General features: G+C 39.2%; 1 protein-coding gene across 4 annotated transcripts in view; it reads left to right on the top strand.

Annotated features, from left to right (window-relative positions):
* Window positions 1-16,735, top strand: part of CADM1 (cell adhesion molecule 1) — a 330,900-nt gene that overhangs the window by 274,468 nt on the left and 39,697 nt on the right. For all 4 annotated transcript variants that reach the window (XM_002799803.4, XM_002799802.4, XM_015115760.3 and 1 more), the window contains exons 4-6: window positions 971-1,108; window positions 3,191-3,349; window positions 14,939-15,038. In XM_002799803.4, coding sequence (XP_002799849.1) covers window positions 971-1,108; window positions 3,191-3,349; window positions 14,939-15,038 — 397 coding nt within the window. The remainder of the gene's footprint in view (window positions 1-970; window positions 1,109-3,190; window positions 3,350-14,938; window positions 15,039-16,735) is intronic.

Below are 16,735 nucleotides of genomic sequence, written 5' to 3'. Positions count from 1 at the left end.
AATCTGGAGCACTGGAATTCAGAATTTGGAAAATTGCTGCAAACTAATTGGCATTTTTGCATCTTCATATCCAAAGGATTTTATTACTACATTATCCATCAGAGGTTATGATTACATTCTGGATCTCTATGAATCATTTTAATTACATGGAACTGGTTTGAGGCACAATTTTTCTGTGCATTTTATGGTGAGTGATTCTTTTAAGGACTCAAAGATTTTTATCTTTGCCCCATTGACTTTGGAATCTTTCATTTGAAGATTGAAATTCAAGAGTTGAGTTCAAGGAGAAATACTGCTTTCAGGGGGTTCCTGGTAAGGATGATCATTTCAATAGTATGTATTCCTCTTTTATATCTACTTTCTGGTTAATTTGTGAATGACTGCTGACTAATATCTATATTGATATAATGTGCTCAGTGATAAGAGTGAGACATTGGTTGTTGTTGTTATTATTATTATTATTATTATTATTATTGAGATGGAGTTTCACTTTTGTTGCCCAGACTGGAGTGCAACGTCACAATCTCGGCTCACTGTAACCTCCGCCTTCGGGGTTCAACTGATTCTCCTGCCTCAGCCTCCCAAGTAGTTGGAATTACAGGCATGTGCCGCCATACCCGGCTAATTTTGTATTTTTAATAGCGACGGGGTTTCTCCATGTTGGTCAGGCTATTCTCAAACTCCCGACCTCAGGTTATCTGCCCGCCTCAGCCTCCCAAAGTTCTGGGATTATAAGTGTGAGCCATCATGCCCGGCCACATTGGTTATTTTTAACATCAATTTAGGATAAAAATTCTAAATTAACTGATTTTGCATAACCCACTTTATTTGATGATTACTTTGTATTTCTTTTTCCCTTCTTGTAATGATTTAAATTCTCATCAGGAATGTCTGCTATTTTTCTCCTTTTTGATAGCAACAATGCAAAAATGCATTCTGTGTTTAAAAAACACATGTGTTTAATTTGTAGTCCCACCACGTAATCTGATGATCGATATCCAGAAAGACACTGCAGTGGAAGGCGAGGAGATTGAAGTCAACTGCACTGCTATGGCCAGCAAGCCAGCCACGACCATCAGGTGGTTCAAAGGGAACACGGAGCTAAAAGGTAAGCTGCAGATTGCCCCACACTGAAGTAGTTAGTTGATTCTAGCAGGGGTATGCCTTTGTGAAAATCAAGGACAAATACAAAACATGCCCATGAAACAAAAGTATTCATTTAGATATGGTTTATAATCAATTACTAAATACATCTGAGGCCACAGCATAAAAGCATTTTATTGTTCTAATCCATGTCCTCATTCTGTTGTTTGAGGGTTCATGGTGATAGCTGTCACTCTACTCAGATGCCCAGAAAGAACTAAAACTGTAAACTAGAACTGTTTAGGCTAGGAAAAATTTTCATGAGGGCTGTCTCCTGAGCTCAGGCTGTCTCTGTCTGTACCTTCAACTCTAATTGCTTTTGCCCTGTCTTTTGCAGAGACCTAGAGGGGATCAGAACCCCACATTTTTAGGGTATTCATTTAAAAAAATGTTAAACAGTCTTTCCTATGGTAAATTCCAGTCATTCTGACATCTATTGCACTATCAACTGTATTGACTATATGCTTTCCTACAAGAGTGGTTGCACCAAGTGGACTAACAACTTCATCTTAATTGTGAATTTACAGGGGCCACCTTTCTTGTGAAATTTATGATTCAATTGCCCAGTTCACCAGCCTGTTCTTGTGCAGTCTGTGATTTTGTGATGACGGTACAAGGCAGCTCCTTTAGCCCCATTCTGATCATCTTTACCTCTGTACTGGGCCATCCCGGGTTTGCGTCCTGGATCCACAAATGCCTGCCACCTCAGGTGTTGCATCAGATAAAGGAGACAGCCTATACCCTATTTGACCATTTTTTGCCAGTTATCTTAAATTCTGCATGTATTTCTGCATTCAGATTCCTTCCTTTTCAAAGTTACCCTGCAGGTAGTACTCTGCACAAAGGTCTTAGGAGCTGAATTCCTCTAATTGTTTGACAGAAATGCTAGTGGTATGCTTCAGTTTCCTCTAAAATAGGAATAATCATATTACATACTTCATGGAATTTTTATGAAGATGAAATGAGTGAATAGTTGTAAAGTATTTAGCTAATACTTGGGCCAAAGTAAGTGCTGTATATGTACTTGTTAAATAAATAAAGAGCGTGAGAAAGAAAAGAATCAGCCCTTTTAGAAAGAGGATATAGAAATCTATATCTGGAAGCAGATAAATCTATATATAACAGCTTAAATTTCAAGAAGCTTGTTCTGTTTTAATCTCCTATTTCCTAGGTATGGTTTTGGAAGGAAGGAGTTTCTCATTTCCTCTCTGCTTTTCTGTCTAAGTGAATTCAGCCATTAAATGTGTACCGATAAGTACAAAACATGAAAAGAAAGTTAATGGTGTGCCATGTTCCTGGGAGCGCTGAGTTCAGGAAGGGACTGCCTTGGCCTATTCATTCCATCCGGAAGCCTCCTCCCTCCTTTTCTGGGTGTTCTTGGACGTGTCTCCCATCTGGCCCCAAGCCCTGTGTCTTACTTTGCTCTAGCCCACTGCCACTGCATTTTTGTGGTCTTCCAAAAGTCTCAGAGTTTAAACATTTCAATTACAATTTCAATTATGTAAATCCATTTAGTTACTTTCTCTCTTAATTGTTGATGATGGGAGTAGGCAAAGGGGGTTGTTTGTAACTCTACTGCTTATTGAATTACTTAGGGGATTTGGATAATATCCTAGAATTTCTGAATGGCATGACCGCCTAGTCGATATTTCAAGTTCAGATGGTTGTAGGGGTGAAAAACATTTTTCTTTTTATCTTCCTGAATACCTTGAGCAGCCAGATGTCAAAATGGCTCAACTTTCAGCTGCCTATTTCCAGGAGGTTTTAAGATAGAAGAACCATACATAATATATTTCAGTAAAAATAGTGTATGCTATTCGGACTTGAAATATATCTTAAATACTATGCTGCCAGGTTGAAAAGTCGGAAATTAAGGAAATAAACATTTTATCAGGTAACTATTCACAGATTACTCTCATCCCAAGTAACTGCCATCATATTTGTTAAAATAGCAATGTCAGGGTTAGAGGACAGAGGGGAGGACATAAAAACAAACTGATGGAAATTCACCCAACTCTGGTGTCTTGGTACATTTTCTGTTCCCCAGGCAAATCGGAGGTGGAAGAGTGGTCAGACATGTACACTGTGACCAGTCAGCTGATGCTGAAAGTGCACAAGGAGGACGATGGGGTCCCAGTGATCTGCCAGGTGGAGCACCCTGCGGTCACTGGAAACCTGCAGACCCAGCGGTATCTAGAAGTACAGTGTGAGTACCTCAGTATCTTATTCTGAGGGCGTAGAGTTGCGATTCCATAGAAACTCTTCAGAAGCCATTTATTCAATGCATTCATTTTATATAATATACATAGAATTCTTGTTTTTGGCAGACAAATAAAGGATTATTTTATTGAAATACTGTACTGCCGTATTACAAAGTGCCAATGAGGATTTGAAAATGCTACATTGAACCCAAAGGTAAAACTGAAATGATTTCAATCTGCTCTAACACATGACTTAATTAATTTATTTGCATATAGACTGTCATCATTTCTATGCCAACTGCAAAATGTAGGGCAATTTTCCCCCTCTTTTAATCCCATCATAAGTACTGAAGTTTTTATAGAAGGGATTTTATTCCCATTCTATGTCAGTATTTTGTTTTAAATGGCATGTCTTCCTCTATTTTAGCTTAAATTATAGCTGAAATATAAATTGAGTTGAAAAGTCTACTCTTCGGGATCATTGCCACAATCTCGATGGCTTTATCAATAAAAGCTAGATTGTAGTGAGTGAGGTTTTCTCCTTACCATGCCCTGTAGACTGAATATGGTCTCCTCATCTTCTCCTCTGGACCCTTCTACTGAAGAAGAAAAAGTCTTTTTCTGCACAAAGCCATTCTTATGCCAAGGTTGTGGCTGAGTAGCCAGCTTCTCACTCTGTATTTAGCTTCTGAAAAATCAAGGTGATCTTTGAGTATGCATAGTGAAATGTTACCAGAGTTTGGTTGGGATGGCAGTGATTGGATGTCAGATGAAGGAAAAGCTTTACCCTTTATGAATCATTGGATTAATTTCCTAGGGCTGCCATAACAAATTGCCACAAACTTGGTAGCTTAAAATAGCAGAAATTTCTTTCCTTACAGCTCTGGAGGCCCGAAGTCCAAAATCAAGGTTTTGGCGGGACCACACCCCCTCCCCTCAAAAGAATCTAGGGATGGATCATTCATTGACTTTTCTAGCTCTGGGAGCCCCAGGAGCTCCTTAACTTGTGGCTTCACCACTCCATTCTCTGCCTTCATTTTCACATGACCTTCTCCTCTCCTCTGTGGGTCTCTCCTCTGTATGTTTTTATGAGGACACTTGTCGTTGGATGTAGGACTCACCCAGATAATCCAGAATGGCCTCATCTTGAGATCCTTAAGCTGATTTCATCTGTAAAGACCTTTTTTTCCAAATTCAGCTATAATCACAGATTCCAAGGGTTAGAATGTGGACTTATCTTTGGGGGCCACCATTCAACTCCATGCAAGCCCTATTATTTATCTAAATGATCTGAGCAAAATGGGAAGGCAGGAAAAGTTATAAAATGTTGCTTCTAAGAAGCCATCCCATTCCAACCTTTTCTTAATTCCGTGAACTTGGCTCAATTGAACATTACACAATGCAGGATTTCCTCATTAATTCATTTCATCTGCTTCATTATAAAGCTTCATTATGGGCATCATGCTTATAATTTTCATATCACCAAAACTATTGTGGTATAATGTCCCTCTAATGGGAAAACAGAAATGATCAGATACTATCTAAATTAGCAGATAGTAGATCTCTTGTGATTTTGTTAATATGTAATTCATTTAAGCAAAGTTAATATCCATTAACTCTCCTTGTAGGGGCCCATTAGCTTTAATAATACATTAGCTCCTTTGTATGTCCTGAGTAGATATTCACCCAGTTTCCACCCCTAAACTCTTTCAGTATTTTCCCAGAATATCTTTTAAATAGAATATAGTCCCACCCACCTACCAAATTACCCTCACTCCCAAATGCGAAATATTTCAAGCGTTACATCTCTTACTCCTTGGAAAACTTAATAATGATCCTTATAAGCCTTGGTTTCCATAATGTGTAGATTCTGGAGGTTTGTCCTTCTAAGAAAAGGAATAAGGCTCCACATCTGAATCCATTTGGCTTCAATCTAACAAAGTACTGATAGCCTTTAATTGCAGGAAAGTGACTCTAATGCTGTCCAAAAATAAGGATGCACCAGCTGATCATTTTAAATTCTAATATGGCACCTTTTTGTGGGAGACTCTGTTTTTTTAATCCAAGAAAATCATACAAATATTTTAGCCTTTATTCCACTTTTTGGAATATACATAAGGAAAAAATATTTTTATATAAAGGAAAGCTAAGAATTACAAAGCATTATATTAACCTGAATGGAACTTTGCATCTGATTTGATAATCTTAAGTAAGGTTCTCTGTGCTCAAGAAAGTTCACTACGCTCTACTCCTAGAGCACTATTGAGAACTTTACAGAGTCAGCCAGGAATTCCTTTTGTAGCTTCTTTAAACACAATTGGAATTCTCTACATCATTTCCTACCAGCTTTACTCTCCTTGAACACTAGCGGCTATGCAGTAACAAAAAGCTTCATTCCTCAAATGCCTGAAGCACTCAGTCACTAGGCCCTGAAGGCTGATCAGTCATTGTCCAGTGCTGTTGATGGCTCAACTCCAGTGCCCCCCACAGCCGTCCTTTCTCTGCAGACAGGTAGCACCACATTTTGATGCCCATGAGGAAAGAAGAGACACTTGAATACGTGAGATTCCTAGAATGATTTATTCAGTAGCCAGTCTGCACGGAGGTTGAATTATTTTGGATGCCTGTGAGGAGTAACATTGCACCTGTATTTTAATGTTGACTCATGCCCTTGAAGTCAGCAGTTCTTAACCTTTTGGGGATCATTGGCCCCTTTAAAAACCCTTTGATAGCTATCGACCTGGAAAAGATGAATACAATCACATAGTCACCATATTCTACTTACAATGTAAGGAGTCCATTCACCCCTCAGGGTTTTCCTAAATTCAGTTATTTGAGGACCACTTGCACAAATTTGCCATGTTCATGTGTCATCTGTATTTTTACCTGATTTAGAATTTTTCTTTAAGTCACTTTATTGCTTTAACCTAACCAGGGCCTATGTAAAAATATGTATTAAATTATACATTTCATTTGTTATGTATAGTGTCTAATAAGCTTTAAAATAAATGTACAACTAATTTTTTTCAATGTCCTTTCCTTTGCCACCTAAAAAGATTTCTTATGTTCTCAGTGACAAACAATAGGTTATCACTAGGAAATATTGATCCCATTCATGGACCTCAGAGTCTACTCCGAGTAAATAAGGCTACCTTGGGGGCAAATCTGATCTGATATCGTTGGTATTAAATATGCTCACTTGTTTAAGCCTGGCTGATTTTGCTCCATGAAGGTTTATGGAAACCTCTCTTTATCCCCACCTAAGAGGAATGGATGTTTACCAGGACACGAATAGGGTTAAATGACAGATCATGGATTTGAATTCTACATGAAGTAATTTTTTAAAAATACTGCTAAAAAGGAAATGAAATAATGAAAACCTGCATTATATGTCATTAAATATCTTACTTTAAATATGACAGGGAAAAAGAGAGGAGGGATAAAAAGAGGGGAAGTGTTGCACTTCTCTCCTTCAAATGGAGTGCTACCATAGTGCGTAGAAGACAAGGCTGGAGCTACAACTTGGAATTGCTTTTGTCTTGTGGATTTAAGTCCTAATTAATTGAACCAGGATTTTGCAGTGTTTGTTTGTTAGGACCCTTATTTGTGATACCAGGAGAAACTGTTGTGCCCAATTATGTGAAAAATCAGCCAGATGTGTATGCTGTCATACTTTTAATAATCCTTAAGTTTTCGGTGAGTACAGATATTAATTGTGTAGTATGCATTGAAGTGATTAACATCAATGTAATTTATCATCTGGAGATTTCTGAACATAAATAAATGAGTTGTTTTGTTCAGCAAGGTGTTGACCCCTTCAGAATCAGTGAATTAAAGTCCCCCCCTTTTTTATTATAAATATGAAAGGCACCACAATCAGCCAAGTGTTCAGTTATTTGATTTTCTGGGGCATTAGCCGCTCTTGTTTGTGACATTTCCCTGTTGGGTGCTCGTTTGCAAGCTCATTAATAAGGTTTTCTCATAGGAATGTTGCTGGGAATGAAGAACATACAGTAGGGCTCTTAGTTTTCTAGCTTTCATTCTGAGACTCAGCAAGGGTACCGCAGCAGCACACAGTTAAATGTTTAAAACAGAAAATAATTATGCTCCCGAGCTGGAAGAGCTCAAAGCTCTCTTCCCTTAGATGTTATGCAGAGAACAGTTTTGCTTTTTAATGTTCTGAGCTGTATGACCCTAAAATCTTTCTGTGCATTTTTTTCTTGCGAATGTCTGTACAGGTGGTGTTGCCCAAATTTACAACATGGTTGATTATAGCAGAGCGTGATACAATTGTAGCACGGTTAGTAGAGCTTCAGATCTGAGGGAATGTACTCTTGTCAAATAAAAACCTGTTTAAACGGGAACAGTTCACTGTCTGAGCGTTAAGAGAAAACTGTCTAAATAGCATCAAGGTGGCAACACATAGCGACATAAGCTGGGAATTCAAAGAAAAGCTGTGACCCTCAGTATGGAATTCAGATTGCTTTGCACAAGGGAGGAAAGCCTTCCTCTGGACTGGGGTGAATATGAAGCTCTTGAATTACTGCTGTGTGGCTTTTGCTTTCACCCATCATAGCCTTGCTCTTTAAAATGTTTGGCAAAAATCCTCATTTTGTGAAGGTTTTGTGTTTGTGCATATTTGAAAAAAAGAAAAAAAAATTCAGAGGTGAGTTTTGAAAGGAAGAGTGAAAACAAAGACTCTAGAAATGGGTGTTTGAATGCCATGCCTGCTCTGATTATCATCTGACAGTTAATCGTATACGTGGGCATCATTTTCAAAATGAGTTTTATTGACTGAGTGTAGCTAGGTATTTTATAAATCCATAGCCCTGTTCATCCAAGGTCCAGAGAAGGGTAGATTTTTTTTTTCTTTCATTCCCTCAACTGGAGGAAAATTGGGCATTGAGGAGATGATCAAAACTTGTTCTTTATCTGTGCCAAAATAAATGTTTCTCTGGGTATCGATAGTGCCCTGCAGTGAAGGAGAGAGGAAAACCTGGAAATCAGAAAATCTTTCCTATTTGGAGTGAAGGATAACACATAGTTTCCAAGAGCAGCTTCGATATCAAATCCTCTCCCTCATCAATTCTGTTTCCAGGTTGTATTCTTCAAAGCATAATAGCTGCTGTTTTCAGATTTGGCCTGTTTCTCTCTGATCTCCAGTCTCTCTCTCTCAATCTCTCTCTCTCTCTCTCTCTCAATCTCTCTCTCTCTCTCTCAATCTCTCTCTCTCTCTCTCAATCTCTCTCTCTCTCTCTCTCTGTCTGCCTGTCTGTCTGTCTCTCTTTTTAACAGAATACGCTCTTCCTCCCACTCTCCCTTTTATTTATTTATTTTTTAAAGCAATGAATTGAGTTTCAGGGAAGTTATTTTAGTATTTATGATTCCTGGCCGGGCGCGGTGGCTCAAGCCTGTAATCCCAGCACTTTGGGAGGCTGAGACGGGCAGATCACGAGGTCAGGAGATCGAGACCATCCTGGCCGACACGGTGAAACCCCGTCTCTACTAAAAATACAGAAAACTAGCCGGGCGAGGTGGCGGGCGCCTGTAGTCCCAGCTACTCGGAAGGCTGAGGCAGGAGAATGGCGTGAACCCGGGAGGCGGAGCTTGCAGTGAGCTGAGATCCGGCCACTGCACTCCAGCCTGGGCGGCAGAGCGAGACTCCGTCTCAAAAAAAAAAAAAAATGATTCCTTATGAGAAATAATCAAGGAATGAAGAACCCCAATTGAAGCTAATTTTTTAACCTATTATTTCTTTGTGTTAACACAGAGTAGTGTTGGTTCCAAATTCTTGATATTATAAGGACTATAGATTGATAGTGATACAATCTGCAGTACAAAAAGTGTCAAGAGGCTAAGTAACCAGTATTCAAAATACAAAGAGTGAGTGTTGGGCAAATTGTCCTGAGCAAGACTGGAAAGACCCTTAAGTGAAAAGCCTTTGCCTTGAAACCTGCCTTCTGAATGCATACCCTGCAGAAAGAGGCCTGTTTTACTAAGGACCGCCTCCTCTCATCTCACTGACCTTAATGTATTTGTAACAGATGTGTCTGCGTGGCTGTGGACATCGAATACTTACACAGTGAAACCAGTCTTCTAATGTACATACTTCACTTAATGGTTTTTAACTCAAGGTCAAATTTTGATTCTGTGGAAGGTTAAATAGTTGTGAAGCTGGCATCTAAAAGTCTAAAAGGAATAGTCAAACAACATCCTTTCTGATTTCCTGTAAGATACCACTTAGACACACACCAGAAGTGCTAAATAAATGTGTAGTGAGGTGGAAATATGTAAAGCAGAGCACCTGGGCTGAACTTCCGATTTGGGGAGCTGGATTGACCTTCCAAAAGAAAAACGCAAGTATATTTTGTGATGAGGACTAAGAGGAACTTGTGATCTGATTGTATTTATTTTTTAATCAGTAGTAAAGGTGGAAGGAGAAGTCCATGCCCCAATATTTCTTCACTTTCTCATTCACTTATTCCTTCATTCACTCATCCAGTAACTGTGTCTCAAATGCTTACTGTGTGCCAGTCCCTGGCACTGTTCTAGTTACCAAGACTTCAAGAAACAGAACAAAACAAAACAAAAACCCTCTGTTGTTACAGAGGGAACAGTCTTATACAGAAAATCTTGCTATAGGGATTTTCTTGCCCAGTGTTTGCTTACAAATGATGAAAATTGCTTCCAAGACACTGAAGAATATTCTGTGGGTATGTACCCCCATTTAAAAAGCACTGGGAACAAAGCTTTCTGCCACAACACTGTGAGATCAAATTTGATTCTTCTGGGTAAACAGTAATTCTAATACCCACAAACCTACCTGAAAGTTGCAGCAAGAGAAGATTGCATTCTACTGTGGTATTGGTCTTACGTCAGTCCCACCAGATTTGACTCATCCCACTCACAATAGTTCAGGCCTCTTCAAGAGCCCAGTTTCAGTACTACAATTCATAACAACAGATGTAACAGCAGGAGGTTCTTCACCTTGCAAACAAACAAAATAAATGGCAGTGAAAATTATTCATGAATGTATTATGACAATAGAAAGCAAATCTTTCGCAAGATGTTCTCTTTACCTCCCCCGAGAGCTCTGTGTGACTCCGTTCATTCACCAATCCCAGTCACCTGGCATTGCTAGACATGGCCCTTCTTTAGTTGCAAAGCTATCCTCTCCCAACAATTTAGACAGCCATATTGTAGGGGTTGATTCTTGCTTTGAGCTCAGACAGCTTCTAACGTTCACCAAATCTCAGGTTAATCTTTGCATTGTCGTTCTACTCCAAACTCCAATAATCCTCCATGATTGACAAAGACTCTTCAGTCAATTCTTCCTCACTTGAATGCACAGGGGCTGACCCAGACCCGTTACCCAGACATTCTGATATCATCTGTGCTCATGCTGCCCTTGAGTTCTCCCTGGTAGGACTTGAAACAATTAGCACTTGATCCACAAACATCAAATCCCATACTCCCTGGTGTTTCAGAATATTGGGTGAAATCTAAGTAAGAAACATGAAGAAGAGCCTGTGTCCCAAATGCAGTTGCAGAAACAGATTTGCACTCAAGTCCCTGGACCTGGTTGCATTCAGCACATCAAAGAAAATATGACACCTGCATTTCCTGATTTAGAAATTCTCAGGAAGACAGGGAAGGTTGTGGGATCTCCGGGACAATAGGTCTCCCACTGGCTTGTCTCCTGCCAGGATATCAGTATGCCTTTTCCATTGACTCAGCTCTGCTCCTCTCTGCTACCCGGGAAGGGTGACATCCCAGTCATGAAGAAACTGCAAAGTACCTTTTTCTAAATAAAGGAATGCAAAGACCTGATATATTAGTGCTTGGACCTACAGAGGAGACTGTGCCTTTTCATTTACATAGGAAACTGAAATACAGGTTACAGAATCTTGAGTTTCATCTTCTGAAAAGATCACAGAATGTGGTGCAAGGTCAGACTGGCATGAAATCAATTGTAATCTGCCAGCAAGCCATTCCAACCTCTTTAAGAGTTTCCTTTTATATATTTTTTCCCTTTATAGAGAGAGCAAAGTACATTTAAAGAAAGTCTCATGAAATCAGAATGTCTTTCTAATATTATTTTTTTAATTGGTTGCTACTGTAGTGTGACCTAAAGCCTCCTGGTATTTAACCCTCTGTGCAACTTTGACTAATGAACAAATTTTGTCTGCTGTAGCAGTCTTGCTAAATGTCTTTTATGGGGTTTAAAAAAATTTACAGTGTATTATGAAAACCTCAGATCCCTCAACCTAATTGATTGGCTGTTGGTGATGCCATGTCTTTAACTGTAATGTTCTTTAAGTGTACAGACCTAACTATTTTTCTTATTTTTATATAGCAGTTCCATTTTATAATGACATTAAGCCATTCTGAGTGATACATTTCTGGGCAGTTATTGCACTTGGGTAGAAAGTATCATCTGGCTTTTGGCCTTGTGCCTTACAACACCAACTGAGGCATAAAATGATCCCCCAGAAAATGTACTAGGCTTTACCTCATTACTTAAAAATAAATCTTGGAGGCTGGTTCTGTTTCAGAAAAGATTTGGTGGGTTATAACATTTGATTTATGAACATAATTAAAATATAAATGATGAGCTCTGGGCTATTCAGTCAGCCATCTGGATTGTTAGGTATTTTGACATATTCATATCGTAGTTAGGCTCTTCAATGGAAAATTTAATGTCCCTTAGTTCTAGAGATGCCAGTGGAGTCCCAGGGTTTCTATTCCACCTGTTAAGAATGCTTAAGTTTCTCTTTCAGGACAAAGGAAGGGGAACAGAATTTGTTTTTAAGTTTCCATCACCCAGGGATAGATCTTGGCACATAGACCTTCTATAATATTTGATTCCTAGACTGGGCGAGAGGAAAGCTCATCTGCCCATGGTCAGATAATATGCCTATAAATACTGCATGTGTCAACAGAGGGAAACATTTTTCTGTATAATGCAAGCAAGACTAATGCTCACCTTTTCAGCCAGCTATTACGGTAACTGTGGCAGCTGTAGCCATAAGTAGATAGTAGATGTTTCTCCAGAACTTAAAGAGTAAATTGGGAAAATCAGTTATCAAAACTGAAGGTGTATTTTTTATGATTTAGTAAGTGGTTTTTAAAATAAATTTCAGGTATAACAAATCCTTAGCTTGTTCTTCCTAATTTATGTGAATAATTGACAACTGATAAACAGCTCATTAGGAACATAAAAAAGCATTTAACTAAAACTCAGTGGGACTGAAGAGGCAGGGTGGGTTAAGTTTTTCAACACTGTCTTTATTATTGATGGAAGTTGAGGATGTAAAATCCTTAGTGCACTGTGCTGAAAAATATTCCCTCTGTTTGCTTGTAAATTACATGAAGGAAAAAAGAAGAAAAACAAAATCCTTCCACATAGGCCAGCAAGCATTCTGCTGCTTCTTAATTAATGGCCAAAGTCAGCAGTACATGAAAAATGTAGCCTTTCTGTAGATCAGAGATTAACCTATAAGCAAATGTTACATTTCAGCCCAAATTTGGGGCTTTAAATTTAGCCTCACCCAGAATGCTTCATGGGTAAGAACGCTAGAGGTCCCCTAACTGGGAACTCTAGTAAGTGTTCCTGTTCCTGGGTATGAACTATGAGGTCGCAGGTCTTTTGTTTTCTGTGTGTCCAGTGTCATAACCTTCTTCTTTCATTTTTTTTTTTTTTGTATCTTTTTTAAAAACTAAACTTCACCTACTAGTGTGTGTGTGTATGTGTGTTACACGACCACAAACAATAAACCCACGCCTGATGCCCAGCAGTTGTAGTAAGCCTAATATGTGGCCTCTGTCTCTAAAAGGGGGTTCCCAGGAGCTCGTGAACCACCCAGTGCTAGTTCAAGGTCATCCTGTTTATTCTTTACAAGCATTTCTGCTTTTCTTTAATGACTACCTTCCCGACCCAGTTATCAGTATCTGGAAACCTCCACACCATTTTGCTCTTAAACATTTTCTTCGCCAACGTGTCCAAGAATAGAACTGTGTAACTTGCAAGGGTCAGCTGGAGCTTCTGGGCTTGTTAACTTTTACGTTCTCTGGCAAGAGACTTAGCTTCTCAGAAAGCACTACCAATTCACAGTATGCAGTGCACACTGGTGGGTGAACAAGGGGGCTCTCTTAAAAGGTTTTGAATGCCATGTAATTTTTAGAGACATGAGAGAAAGATTCGTGATAGGAAAGAGACCATAAGGATACATCTAGAAAGCAGCCATCCCTAGTGAGGACTTCCTTGTGCAGCTTATATAGCTGTGTACGGGATGAGATTGGTTGAGCCTTGCCGTAATATTTCTATCTTCTCCCTTATTCCATAGGATGAATGTTAATGAGCTAACCACAGCTTGTAAAAGGCCAAGGGGCTGTTGTTTAGGTGGTATGATTGTCTGAGAAAGTAAAACTATGGTAATTGTTTTGACCTTTCGGCCAGCCGATGCCTCGCCCTCTCACATTTATTACTCTTGGGTACATTTCCAAAAATATGCATTTACAGAGTCACAGAATTAAATGAGATAACTGATTTAGGGATTAATAGCTTGTTAGTTCAGCACAGAAAAAAACAATCTCCTAATTCCATTCAGGTTTTGTTTGTTAATGTATTTGTATATGTATCTATGTTAACTCCAACTTCTGTAGCTTGCCTCCCTATTCCCTGAACCTCCCTTATTCATCTCTCATAGCCATATCGCCACACTGACACACACAGTTTTAAGTAGCTGGTGGAAATAGGAATACTTACATCTCCTTCCTAAGTACCTCGCTGCATTAGGAAGCTATACCTGGCTTGAATTATGGATTGCCATTGGAAATGCACTTGGGAATCAGAAATCTATCCCAACATAGACTTCTGGGGCTGTCTCTCTCTCCATGATCTTGGATGAGCTGCTTCAGTCTGTGGGTACCAGAGTTCCCATCCCTAAAACTAGGCTTGTTCTACCACCAGTGACGGTCCTAGGAGAGTAGATCCTGAGTAAATGTCAGTATTTTTTCTTTTTAATGTTTGCAATGAGATGTCAAAGACGTTTCCCTGGGAGGGCTCCCAAAATGTCCCAGTTCTTTTTCCTTGAAGTCATTTGAGTGGAATTCAGAAGTTCTGCCTTTCCCATTTGAAAGCAAGAACATAGAAGAGGCAAACTTATTAACATGCAGTGTCACAACATATTGTCACATAGTAATATATGATATATGATAAAATGTATCAACTCTGAGCACCACAAATATCTATGGCTTCACCTCAGCATGAAGGCAAATGAGTTTCCTTTAGCTTGAGTGAGTTTGGAGATAAACTTCAGTGTAACAAACTGTATTTCACAGGAAATGTTTGAGGTGGCGCAGTTGGCTCGTGAATCTCTTATCTATTTGCGGTTCACTCCTTAGAGTTATTAGTCAATTTAATTTGAGCAAATGCCAGGATTACTAACTAATTAGAAGGGTGTTCCTGAAAGCATCGGATGGGAGAGAGTAAGTGCCGGACTGGTACTGTGGGTTTTGAGGCAGTGTGTGAGTCTGATTTTGCCTGATGATATCATTTGCTAAACATTATACTTTGTGTTGTTGTCACACAGATAAGCCTCAAGTGCATATTCAGATGACTTATCCTCTACAAGGCCTAACCCGGGAAGGGGACGCGCTTGAGTTAACATGTGAAGCCATCGGGAAGCCCCAGTAAGTTCTGAAGGACAAGGTTGGCAGAGGGTCGTGCGCAGTAAATGCCACAACACAGACGTATGCGTTCACCAGTCCTTGGCCTGTCACCTGTCTCCTGCTGCAAAGGATGGATGGTTTTTCAGGAACTAAAGAATATTCAGTGAGAGGGGAAATAAATATCCATAGTTCTTAATGGTCAGAACTGGGAGAAAAATTAAATGCCAGCTAAGATTGAAATCTCAGCTAATTCTATTTTATTATCATCAACATGATTGTCAGGACTATTTTCTCTCTCACATGCAAGAATAATCCTAATAAATTCTTGGTGTCCCCACAATCTAATGATATATCTGCCACCTTTTGTGTTAATGTGTAAGCTGCTACAAAGATGGTTTTAAGACTTACATTAAGCTGCTATGTTTAGGGCCAGCTGTAGGCAAATGAATTTGCCCTACCTTTAATTTTGCATCTTCTTCCCTCAAAGAAAAGTGTCATTCATACGTGACTCCCAGAAGTATTTTTGTTAGTAAGGAAAAGCTCAGGAACTTTTCTTAAGGAGGATATATGTGCCACTTCATAAGAGAAAAAGAAGAAACAACTAAGACTGTTATTTTATTGAAAGTATAAAGGAGCCACTTGAGTTGTCCTGTGAAATGATCCAAAGTGAATTAGAGGAACTACATGTATCATCACTAATACAACAAAAAAAGCCACACAGTGGCACCACTTTAACTATTAATTCCGTTTACTTAGTGGGCAGGGGACACTTCTTTTGTGTTTCTAGTAAAGATTGTTTTTGACTGTTTCTGTTTCTTAGGGGAAAAAGCAAGTTGAGGATTCATGAAATGAACTAATAGGTCAATGTTGGGATTAAGGGCACTCAAACTTGAGTGGTACCTAACAAAAAACAGCATTGAGCTCCCTCTGCTGTCCCCGTAGTATGATTTTTTTTTTCCCTCAAAGAGTTTTGCTAGCCAGCATCATCACAGTTTTCATATAAAGAATTCAGAGCATCTTAACAAAGCTTCCCCAGAAATCTCTGGAAAGAAGCCTCCCTATTTTAACTCAGGAGTGAACTATGACAAGAGATCAGAAAGCCAAAGGGGGCTCTGGCTGCTGTTGGTTCTCTCTTCTCATTTCAACCCTCCCTATCTTTGTACTTACCGCTCCATGTGCTGGAATTTCCTTCCCTCTGTGCTAACCATGTGGCGTTTTAAATGACCTTTAGGAGGTGGAAAGTGGTCTTGGTTCTGTTTCACTTTCCCTCTGGTGTTCCCAAGTTATTTGGTTTTGAATGCTTCAAGCTTCAGCAGAGTGATCTTTTTCTCTTTTGAGCACTGCCAAAGATTCAGATCTTTCTTTTTGTAAACAGTTTGAATTATTCCCTAATTAGCCGCTTTCTTCAAAAATAATCCAATGGAGGAAGAAAAAAAAAAAATTCTCAGAGGCCTCTTGCCACTTGCAGTACCTGTGTTCGGCCACATTAACCACAGTTACAGTATATGGCTTGCTAACCTATACTTTATTTTTGTCTTTTTCCCCTGAAGAAGGTACTGCGTTCAATTGAATGTGCCACGGGGACAGTAAATTACATGTTTCCTTCAGGACATTTATGCCAGAGAAGGGATTTGTTTGTTCCTTTCAAATAGGAACTAGTATATGGTTGTGTGAGCAAGCTCACATTACTCTACTGCTATCCCTTCTAGCATATTACC

Source organism: Macaca mulatta, chromosome 14 (assembly GCF_049350105.2).
Source record: "Macaca mulatta isolate MMU2019108-1 chromosome 14, T2T-MMU8v2.0, whole genome shotgun sequence".
Lineage (NCBI taxonomy): Eukaryota > Metazoa > Chordata > Mammalia > Primates > Cercopithecidae > Macaca > Macaca mulatta.
The sequence above is the reverse complement of the archived record's forward strand: the minus strand, read 5'-3'. Positions and strand labels throughout refer to the sequence as shown.